This window comes from Procambarus clarkii, chromosome 24 (genome assembly GCF_040958095.1).
Source record: "Procambarus clarkii isolate CNS0578487 chromosome 24, FALCON_Pclarkii_2.0, whole genome shotgun sequence".
Taxonomy (NCBI): domain Eukaryota; kingdom Metazoa; phylum Arthropoda; class Malacostraca; order Decapoda; family Cambaridae; genus Procambarus; species Procambarus clarkii.
The window spans coordinates 25,093,219-25,105,718 of NC_091173.1; the positions used below are offsets into that span (position 1 = coordinate 25,093,219).

General features: G+C 40.1%; 1 protein-coding gene across 1 annotated transcript in view; it reads right to left on the reverse strand.

The window, feature by feature from the left end:
* LOC123761592 (uncharacterized) overlaps positions 1-12,500 on the reverse strand; it is a 338,154-nt gene that overhangs the window by 119,798 nt on the left and 205,856 nt on the right. Inside the window, exon 6 of the mRNA XM_069330756.1 lies at positions 5,561-5,767. Coding sequence (XP_069186857.1) covers positions 5,561-5,767 — 207 coding nt within the window. The remainder of the gene's footprint in view (positions 1-5,560; positions 5,768-12,500) is intronic.

Genomic DNA, 12,500 nt, shown 5'->3' on the forward strand with positions numbered 1-12,500 from the left:
TATTGTCACCTACCGCCTGTTAGGTGGGAAAGGGGTCCAATACCACCCACAGGATGGGTATGAGGGTCACATCCACCCACAGGATGAGTATGGGGATCACATCCACCCACAGGAAGGGTATGGGGTCCAATACCACCCACAGGATGAGTATGGCGTCCACTACAACCCACAGGATGGGTATGGGGCTCCAACCACCCATAGAATGGGTATGGGGCTCCAACCACAAATAAAATGGGTATAGGGTCCAATAACACCCACTGGATGTGTATGGCGTCCATTGCCGCGCGTCGAGCTCGAAAACCGCAGCATTCATCTCAGAACCATGCCTATTTCACACAGATTCCTTAATAAACGTAAGAGTTTTATATGTCACAAGAAAGATAGAAATATAAGCTTCATTCTAAATACCTTACCATGGGCATATTTAAATTTAAAGCGAAGATACGTGTACTTTTATAATAGCCGAGCTTTAACCCCGGACAGATTGATCGACCGAGCAACTCTCTCTCAGAACAATGTTTATTTCACGTGAATTCGTTAATAAACATATATGTTTTATATGTCTCAAGAAAGGCAGACATATAAGCTTCACTTTAAACACTTTACCATAGACATATTTAAAGTTCTAATGAAGATACATGTATTTTAAAAATTACGGAGCTCCCACCCCGTACAGACTGAACGACAGAGCAACTCTCTCTCAGATCAATGTTTATTTCACGTAAATTCGTTAATAAACACAAATGTTTTATATGTCTTAAGCAAGATAGAAATAAGAGCTTCATTTTAAATACATTACAATAGACATATTTATAGCTCAAGTGAAGATACATATGTTTTTATAGTAGCGCTCAGTAGCTTGTCGGGCATGGAGTGCAGACGCCTACGCACTTGCCGATATATTGTATAATTATCAAAGATACGCTAATAAAGCCTAAAATCTTATATGCCTCCAGAAAGACCGAGATATGAACATTATTATGATTTCACCAAATGAAATATATCATGTTCGAGAACAAAGATATATCAATTTTAAATTAAGTTTCGACTCTTGCTCGGGCGAGAGAGAGGGAGCGACTCTCGCCCCATCTATTGGAGATTCTGTCCACTAAAGACCCAAAGCTACTCAAACCCTCCTAGCATTATTTAAGTAATGAAGTAATATGGTATATTTACTATAATGTGGGTGCTGAATGCAGAACATGAGAAAACATATATTTACTCCAAACTAATATAATTTCATTATGAAATAAGTAAATAAGTAGCATCAAAGGAAGTCGACGGTCCAAGCGTCAATGTTGTGGAGCGACTTATCCAAGATATATCGTTGTTTGGAAAGTGTTTGTTGGCATATCCAGTTGTCGCACTTCTCTGCACAAATTATCACAAATTTAAATTATAATGTTAACAAGTAGAATACGTATTTTTAATAAAATCTAACATAACTAGCCAGAAAACATTTAACATTTATTAAAAAATATATGTTTGGAAGTTAAATCGACTTCATAGGACAATAGTGTTTTATATATACTCGTTATTCGTTGACATGCGTTCGCTACTTAAACTACCATGTACTGTACTTATGTAAAATCTCCCATGTCTCTTCGCTCATCTCACCGAACCCTACAGGCTCTGTGATATATTGTTTAATTAATTGAGATTCACAAATAAAGCTTATAATTGTATATGTTATCAAAAAGGCAGAGCTTATTTTAGTTCATTTATTATGCACCCCATACCCATCCTATGAGCGATAGTGGAGTGTTACAGAGGCACATAATGGGCTCAGGGACTGAGCCCCACAATTCATATAGCCAAGCAAGTTATAATCTTGATAAGCTAGTTACAAAAGTCAATGCACATTGTCACATCAACAATGGGCTCGAGTCCGACCACAAGTACAGTTTATAATTTAAGCAACTGACATATATGGAGGGCTAGTGTCACAATTGATATGTTTATCCTACACATAACCCCCTCTCCCCCATCCAATGGGCAGCGGTGGATAGGTTACAATCAAGTCGTTTTTTGCGTTTTATTCAGAGATTAGATCTTATTGGGTGAGGAAAGATATTCATATTTTAAAGAAGGCTTCTTGGCTGATGCTCTCCATTGATGGAAAATATACAACCTTTTGAAAATCAATGTTAGTTTGATCTAGATATTGTAATTAACGAAAGTATTTATGTCATCTGAAAGGTAGAAATATAGGCTACATTTAAAATCCTTTGTCATAAATATAACTGAAGTGAAAACGAAGATATATGCGTTTTGATAGTTACTTGATGGCTAGCTCTGAGAGTGTGAACCCTGCACACCAGCCAATAAATTGTATAATTAGTTTCCATATATTTTAATTAATCTTAAAAATCTATATGTCAGAAGAAAGGAAGATGTAGCCGTTAATGTGACAACATTTAAAAATATATATATCTTAAGTTAAATAAATAATACCACCTTATTGCCGGTGTCCGGACACATGAAAATTACCTAGGTATCAGTATCCAGCCAGGCGGGGATCACAGGCTGCACAATACTGATAAATTATATAATGCACTACTTGTGGTCGATCTCGAACCCATTTATGATGTGACGACTTATAGTGAATTTTGTAACTAGCTCATCAAGATTGTAACTTGCTTAGCTAAATGAATTGTGGGGTTCGGTCCATTCATTTTCTTTCTTTATTATGCACCCCATAATACACATCCCGTGGGCGGTGGTGTAAAGGATTACAGAGGCACATAATCGGTTCAGGAACTGAACCCTCTAGTTCGTTTAGCTAAGCAAATAACAATCTTTTGACGCTAGTTACAAAATTATTAATGTACACATACTTATGCATACATGTACATATTCATACGTATACATATATACATACACATACATATTTAATCACCACCACAAATACACACATCAGTAATCTTTTGTGTCACAAGTGATTCAACAAGAGGCTCACAACAGTCACTATACAAGGCACTTTATATTTATGGTGAGTCACACAGTTACTAGTCTTGCTGCACACCCACCCAACTGGGCGGCAGCTTTACAGTCATGTGCTCCACACCCACCCAACTGGGCGGCAGCTTTACAGTCATGTGCTCACACCCACCCAACTGGGCGGCAGCTTTACAGTCATGTGCTCCACACCCACCCAACTGGGCGGCAGCTTTACAGTCATGTGCTCACACCCACCCAACTGGGCGGCAGCTTTACAGTCATGTGCTCACACCCACCCAACTGGGCGGCAGCTTTACAGTCATGTGCTCCACACCCACCCAACTGGGCGGCAGCTTTACAGTCATGTGCTCCACACCCACCCAACTGGGCGGCAGCTTTACAGTCATGTGCTCCACACCCACCCAACTGGGCGGCAGCTTTACAGTCATGTGCTCACACCCACCCAACTGGGCGGCAGCTTTACAGTCATGTGCTCCACACCCACCCAACTGGGCGGCAGCTTTACAGTCATGTGCTCCACACCCACCCAACTGGGCGGCAGCTTTACAGTCATGTGCTCCACACCCACCCAACTGGGCGGCAGCTTTACAGTCATGTGCTCCACACCACCCAACTGGGCGGCAGCTTTACAGTCATGTGCTCCACACCCACCCAACTGGGCGGCAGCTTTACAGTCATGTGCTCCACACCCACCCAACTGGGCGGCAGCTTTACAGTCATGTGCTCCACACCCACCCAACTGGGCGGCAGCTTTACAGTCATGTGCTCCACACCACCCAACTGGGCGGCAGCTTTACAGTCATGTGCTCCACACCCACCCAACTGGGCGGCAGCTTTACAGTCATGTGCTCCACACCCACCCAACTGGGCGGCAGCTTTACAGTCATGTGCTCCACACCCACCCAACTGGGCGGCAGCTTTACAGTCATGTGCTCCACACCCACCCAACTGGGTGGCAGCTTTACAGTCATGTGTATGCATTACCTACAGTAAGCAAATTTTGGATACTTCGCTAAGATTTCGGGCAGCACATCATTATGAATGAAGTACTTACACATTTCATGGACACTATTGATGTTGTTATCTTTAAATTCCGCGATTTTTCACATTCTATTATATAATGACTCAAAGTATGCGAATAGTTCTGCTGACAGAGTTTACATTTAGTCAAATCTACATCATCAGATGTTACAAACTTCCAGAGGTACTTGTAGCTGAGCCTAAACCTAGCAGTGGTAACATCTAGAAGTCTGCTAACATTATTGGATGACCCATAGACGAGCGATTCATCAAAGTTTATACAATATTGTGAAATTGAGAGTCAGTGTAGTAACATAAATTGGTAAATCATAAATATTGTAAGTTAAGAATCTGATGCATGTGTGTGTGTTGGGGGGGGGGGGGGGCGGTTATACCCTTGGTAAGCGAGAGTGGAAAGTAACCTTAGACGTACTGCGGTCAATTTTTTTGGGGGGAGGGGGAGGGAGGGTGGGAGAGTCAAATCCACCCTCCAACATCTGGGCATAGTACCAGCAGCCTCCACAACACTCCATCAGCCTCCAGCTGATGCTTGTAGATGCCTCATCTAACCTCACTATGTCACACATTAACCTACAGTTCCTGTGATATTTAAACTCCTCATCACAGTGGCGTCTCACCAATATAAACTGTATTGGATTTTGTCCCGAAATAGCTATATGCTGACTGGACGTGTATGTATATGTATGTATGTATGTATGTATGTATGTATGTATGTATGTATGTATGTATGTATGTATGTATGTATGTATGTTTTTATGTATGTATGTATGTATGTATGTATGTATGTATGTATGTATGTATGTATGTATGTATGTATGTATGTATGTATGTATGTATGTATGCATGTATGTATGTATGCATGTATGATGGATAGATGTGGATGTATGTATGTACGCATGCATGCATGTATGTATGCATGTATGTATGTATGTATGTATGTATGTATGTATGTATGTATGTATGTATGTATGTATGTATGTATGTATGTATGTATGTATGTATGTATGCATGTATGAATGGATAGATGGATGGATGTATGTATGTACGCATGCATGCATGTATGTATGCATGTATGTATGTATGTATGTATGTATGTATGTATGTATGTATGTATGTATGTATGTATGTATGTATGTATGTATGTATGTATGTATGTATGCATGTATGTATGCATGTATGTATGTATGTATGTATGTATGTATGTATGTATGTATGTATGTATGTATGATGTATGTATGTATGCATGTATGTATGTATGTATGTATGTTATGTAAACTCAAATCTTCCTCATTATATACCTGTCAGTAGTTTTATTTCTTGTAAGAGATTGATTGTTTCATCTTATAACTTAAAATTAACTGCAAATTTGTGTTAGCCGTTTATCAGTAGGCTGATCATATTACCTTCAGACAAAAACTGGACATTGTGAAGGAAAAAGTGAGTTACGTAATATATATTAAATTGATGAAAAAGTAAAGTGATAACAAGTTTTATTACATGAACTTATTGAGTTTGCAATTATTCTGCAATGACAAAATCCATAATAAAATTTACTTACTAGAAGCCAGAGTCTTTACAACATCCTGATGTTTCTGGGAATGTAGATGTAACTGGATGTCGTTTCTACCACGGCGAGCCACGGAAAAATAGATCTTACAAAGCTGGCATACCACTCTTGTTCCATCACCCCACAGATTGTCCAGTTTAATAAATTTGAATTCCTTCTGGAGATCGTCAGTAAACCTGTAGTTTCGCCTCTTTGACACTGTAAAGATAGACAATGATTTAACAAATATGAAGTATAAGCCACTGGCATAGAACAACAAAGCCCCAGGTTAACATACAGGCAAAACCAAAACTAACGCGACAGCAGAACACACACTGCATCAGAGATTCACAAGGTTGCCAACATGAATTTGTTATTTACTCTGAATAAATAATTGCCAATATCAATCAAATAATACAACTCTATGGTTATACGAGGTACTGTATCCATAATATTGATATGCGATTATAAGTTATTGATAATAATTTATGATTGTTCAGTATTAAAAATTATTTATTGATTTTATTATAAACGGGGAAAATTAAATTTGTTATTAAAATGACGCAACAGTCTGGAAATATGAAAAAATACAGACTCATTCAAAACGGTACATATGGTCATCCTATTTATGAAGAATCAGCCTATAAGTTTATAGAAACTACATTCACTCTCCAGCGAAGAGTAAGGCCTACACTGAAGCACGCTGTCGGATATTTCCGACACCCCAATTACTAACCCCTGATATAATAAGCTAAATTCGTTACGTCAGAAAACTAACCATACTAACTGTATTAATTTCCAGTGAGGAAAGGTCTAGATGCTCTCTGGACAGCATAGCGGAGTACTGTGTCAGCCAACATTGGCACGTAACTATTATTTCTCCCAAATTCTTAATTCTTCCAGTCTACAATTTAATTATATTTTAAAAGTATTATATAAGACTGGATTCAATTGAAGCTAAGATAGAACTAAGTAACTTTCTCCCTGAGGCGAAATATACAAGACGTAACTAAACGAGTCAATCGGAGAGGAAATGGTCACCCCATAAACTTTATATACATTAAACATAATTTACTTTCTTGGAAACTTCCAGTCCAGCATAACAAACAGTAAAAAACTGTTTTCTCTGATCGGAACTGATAAAATAATGCATAAAAAGACGCCTCCTGTCCTCGTTAATAAATGGGCAGAAATTAGCGGTGTGAATAGTAACGTGACTAGACACAGGGGTGGAAGAGATGCCACTGTTTATCTAGAATTGGTCTCGTGAGGAAGCAAACTTAGCAGCCATGCTTGTACTGGACATCCGTGCCGTTACAGCGTTCTACAGCTGCTGTGACCTCTAACTACGAGATTGCCTTGTATCTGGTTTGTCCTATATCTAGTCTATTATATTAATTGGCCTTTTAATAGCATAATAGATAGACAGCCGGTTATGAGGAAGGTGACCCAATAAATCATGGTAACTTTCTCATAATCATTTAACTAATTCTTCTGAACGTGACATATCTGCGATAGGGAACACATTTGCCGTAGTTAATAAGTTGTAATTGTTTAGCAGATCTTAGTGGTTATCGGGGAATCAGTAACATCAACGAACCGTAACGTGTGATAACGCCAAAGTCCATGAGACTCATACCTGACTGATTTTCCTGATGCCTGTCTTATACTCATGCTGAACCCTTCAAGTTAGATAAGGCCATTGAGTATCCACACTAATACCAGTAGTTTAGTTAACTAAGAATTATTACAAATTTTCCTATCAATCTAAAATTATCGATAGATAGGCTATAATTGAATAACCCCCTCCCCCCCAAGATATGTGTAAAGGTTAACACCAAGCAGAAGTCAAGAATTTTAACAGTCCATTTTTCCCTAATACAGACCACTCCACATTATCAATTACATTTAATGAATCTACTTGCTGGGATATTTCCCGCACACGCCGATCCAGGATCAACACACTTAACAAGGCTTCTCACTTATCTCAAAGTCAAGAATTGTGTTTGTGAATCAGATATTTTAGATCCCGGAGGGGGAGATAAATGTACTAAGGAGTACGAACGTCTATCTGGCGAGTGTTTACTATTGCAATAAGTCCTATTCCCTGAGTCTTTTATTAAATGTAATGCACGCACTCGATTCGTTCGTTTCAGTCCCAAGAATTAAATTTTTTGGCAAGTGCAAGCCCAGAGTTATTACTCTCGTGTTTGAAGTGTTTCTTTATAATATTCATTTGTTCTGTATTTTTGATGTAAAGTAACATACCAGTACGTCAAGTAAGGAAGTAAATGACCGGGTTTTGATAGCTTGTATTCCATGATAGCTTCTATTTCTTATATATATAAACGATCTGCCTAATGTCTCTAATATTCTCAAACCTATATTGTTTGCTGACGATACTACCCTTATCTATTCAAACCTCAACCCACATACACTAAATAATGTTGTGAATAATTAATTAAAAAAAGTCCAGTTATGGATGTCAACGAACAAACTAACATTAAACATCGAAAAGACTACTCTTATTTGGAAGCAAATCATCAAATGCAATTCAGCTACAGATAGACAACATTAACATCAGTAATAAAAATGATGGGAAGTTTCTTGGCCTATTCCTAGACAAGAGACTCAACTTCAGCACCCACATTCAACACATAACTAAGAAAGTCTCTAAGACAGTTGGTATACTCTCCAAAATCAGATATTATGTTCCTAACTCTGCTCTCCTCTCACTATTATGCACTAATCTATCGCTATCTTAATTATGGTATCTGTGCATGGGGGTCTACCACTGCAAACCACCTTAAGCCCATCATCACGCGGCAAAAATCTGCTATCAGAATAATAACTAACTCTGCTTTCAGACAACACTCAGCTCCCTTGTTTAAATCCCTAAACTTGCTAAATATTAACTCCTCCACACATTCTCTTGTGTCAACTACATTTACAAAACCCTGTTCTTAAATGCAAACCATGCTCTGAAACTCTCCCTGGACAGATGTAATAGGACCCATTATCACCACACCAGAAATAAATATCTCTTTGATATCCCCAGGGTCAAACTTAATCTGTGTAAACACTCTATGCAAATTAAGGGACCTAGTCTATGGAACTCACTCCCTAGTGAATTGAAAAACTGTAAAACTTTTGCCTTATTTAAAAGCAAAACCAAAAAGTACCTAATTTCATCTTCTTAGTTTCCTACACTAAGCTTTAAATTTGCTTTATACCTAGTGTTACCCAATCTCCAATGTTTATGTAGTATCAAACAACCTTATCATTGTGTTCATTGCTGTCTTCTTTAATGTGCTAGTATGCTGTATTGTGACTACCAATTTTTGTCAACTACCATTCAAGCTGTCATTGCAATCAATCTTAGCTACCTATGTGCTTTAATATACTGTACCTACAATTTTCTCTCATCTTCTATTTTTCATTCCATGTAACTGTTATAATTTTTTTTACTATAAATTTTGCAAGTATTTACCTACTTAAATTTTCTTGGATTAAGGACCTGCCCGAAACGCTGCGCGTACTAGTGGCTTTACAAGACTGTAATTACCATATTATGTATCCTCACATTCCCAATGTACCTTCTTGTATATGCATAAATAAGTAAATAAATAAATAAATGATACGGCTTAGAAGCTAGTGCCCCTTACATGACATGTTCCGTGTCCCCCCCTTACAGGATGATGAACGAGCGAATCTTGTTAAGATTGTGTGAAGCAATCTTGATAACATTTTTGGAAGAAAGAAGAGTCGTTCAGTACCTTAATCACACTGGTGACTGAGTTTAAATGCCAAATTCCAAGTCAGAGTAGATGAGAACGCCAAAGCTAGACATTTTTTTGTTGTAGAGACGATATTTATAGGCAAAGCCAAGGTGGTGGTAATCTGCAGGGCTAATTTGAGTGATCTTGAAATATTTTACAATGTCACACTTGGCAAGGAAGGCTCTTCCCGAGTAGCCCCTGGACAAGTGTCACACTTTGGAGCCTCTCCCGTCAATACTTGCAATCTTAACTCAGTGAGAGGCACCATTATGTTTCTGTGAACGATGCTACTTCACCCATATTGTCAATTAACTTTAATAATAATAATAATAATAATAATAATAATAATAATAAATAATAATAATAATAATATTTCATTTATACAAGTGTAAATATATATCACAGCTGAACAGAGGAAGATACATAGGTAAGATACATACAATGTGTAAAGCCACTTGAATACAGAGCTTTTTGGGTACAATTTAAGATAAAACAATTAGTTGTTTACAGAGGTTTCAAAGTTGGATGAGGTAGACACTTAATGCTAAACAAGAAGTAAGCAACATAAAAATTGCTCAGAAATTTAGCTTGTAGTATACTGCCTTCAGGGAGTCATAAAATAACAATTAATTAGGATAAAATGAAAAATTGTAATGGGGGAATAATTAAAATTAGGTAAAATAAATTAAAATTAATACATCAAATAAAATGATGTATGGTAACATTTTTAGTAAGTAATTGAAAGATTCTAAAATAAATTATATATATTTTAAGTACTACATTATAGAATCTGTAGTTTTAGTAAGAGTATAGAAATTGTATTGAATATTATTAATAACAACAAATACAAATATGTATTTTAGTAAAGTCACTAGAACGCCAGGCATTCATAGCAACACATAAAATATATCGAAAAATTAAAAGGTTTAATGAAATAAACATTTATCAATAAACCAGAAGTAAGCTAACACATATGACTTCAATAGGTCATTTAGCACATTATGTACATTAGTAATGACATTTATTGATAAAAGGCACAGGGAAAACAATTTAGTATATAAATTTTAAATAACACCAAACACAAAAACTGTATTTTCTTTGGCAGAAAAAGTGTGAATGAAATGTGTTACATGACGATAAGTACATATTTATTAGTTTCTCATTTAAACTGCTTGGGAACCGTATAGCTTTTAACTACATTTGGAAGATCATTCCACAGTTTGTAAGACATTAAGTTACTGGACATCCTCCTCAAGCGTTCTCTTTATAAACCTGCACCGGCAATGCTAATGGTGACTTTATGGGCTCCCTAGAGGGCTGTAACAGAACCCAAGGTCACCACATGCTCCCCACAGGGCTGTAACAGAACCCAAGGTCACCACATGCTCCCTAGAGGGCTGTAACAGAACCCAAGGTCACCACATGCTCCCTAGAGGGCTGTAACAAACCCAAGGTCACCACATGCTCCCCAGAGGGCTGTAACAGAACCCAAGGTCACCACATGCTCCCTAGAGGCTGTAACAGAACCCAAGGTCACCACATGCTCCCTACAGGGCTGTAACAGAACCCAAGGTCACCACATGCTCCCCAGAGGGCTGTAACAGAACCCAAGGTCACCACATGCTCCCCAGAGGGCTGTAACAGAACCCAAGGTCACCACATGCTCCCCAAGGGCTGTAACAGAACCCAAGGTCACCACATGCTCCCCAAGGGCTGTAACAGAACCCAAGGTCACCACATGCTCCCTAGAGGGCTGTAACAGAACCCAAGGTCACCACATGCTCCCTAGAGGGCTGTAACAGAGTAGTGGGAAACGACACGTAGACCGTGCATTTTGCTTTTTCCAGTGCACGGTCTACCACATGCTCCCCAGAGGGCTGTAACAGAACCAAGGTCACCACATGCTCCCCAGGGCTGTAACAGAACCCAAGGTCACCACATGCTCCCCAGAGGCTGTAACAGAACCCAAGGTCACCACATGCTCCCTAGAGGGCTGTAACAGAACCCAAGGTCACCACATGCTCCCTAGAGGGCTGTAACAGAACCCAAGGTCACCACATGCTCCCCAAAGGGCTGTAACAGAACCAAGGTCACCACATGCTCCCCAGAGGGCTGTAAGAACCCAAGGTCACCACATGCTCCTAGAGGGTTGTAACAGAACCCAAGGTCACCACATGCTCCCTAGAGGCTGTAACAGAACTCAAGGTCACCACATGCTCCCTAGAGGCTGTAACAGAACCCAAGGTCACCACATGCTCCCTAGAGGGCTGTAACAGAACCAAGGTCACCACATGCTCCCCAAGGGCTGTAACAGAACCCAAGGTCACCACATGCTTCCTAGAGGGCTGTAACAGAACCCAAGGTCACCACATGCTCCCTAGAGGGCTGTAACAGAACCCAAGGTCACCACATGCTCCCCAAGGGCTGTAACAGAACCCAAGGTCACCACATGCTCCTAGAGGGCTGTAACAGAACCCAAGGTCACCACATGCTCCCAGAGGGCTGTAACAGAACCCAAGGTCACCACATGCTCCAAGGGCTGTAACAGAACCCAAGGTCACCACATGCTCCCTAGAGGGCTGTAACAGAACCCAAGGTCACCACATGCTCTAGAGGGCTGTAACAGAACCCAAGGTCACCACATGCTCCCAGAGGGCTGTAACAGAACCCAAGGTCACCACATGCTCCCTAGAGGGCTGTAACAGAACCCAAGGTCACCACATGCTCCCCAGAGGGCTGTAACAGAACCCAAGGTCACCATATGCTCCCTAGAGGGCTGTAACAGAACCCAAGGTCACCACATGCTCCCCAGAGGATTCCTGGCTGCGCCACCAGAGGGTGCAGACGTCGAGCTCTGGCTGTAAGTGGTCGTTTGCCGTTGCTGAGTGGCGGTTGCTGTGGGGGGGTGTGGAGCTCCCGCTGGTCGGGGCCCCACCTGCCAGTATGGACGGGGCTGGTACTAGCCGTATCAGAAGACTAGACACAGTGCGGCTGGATTTTTCTGCTGATGTGGGTTGGCCCGTTGGAGAAGTTGCCCTCCTCGACGTCCTCCGTGTTGACGTCCCCGAGCTCCTGGGCCTAGAGAAGTTGTCGGCCGCCCGTGTTGCGGTGTCATTCGCCAAGTCAACTGTATACCGGGAGTTTGTGGCCCGCTGGAATGGCCGCACGCTTCC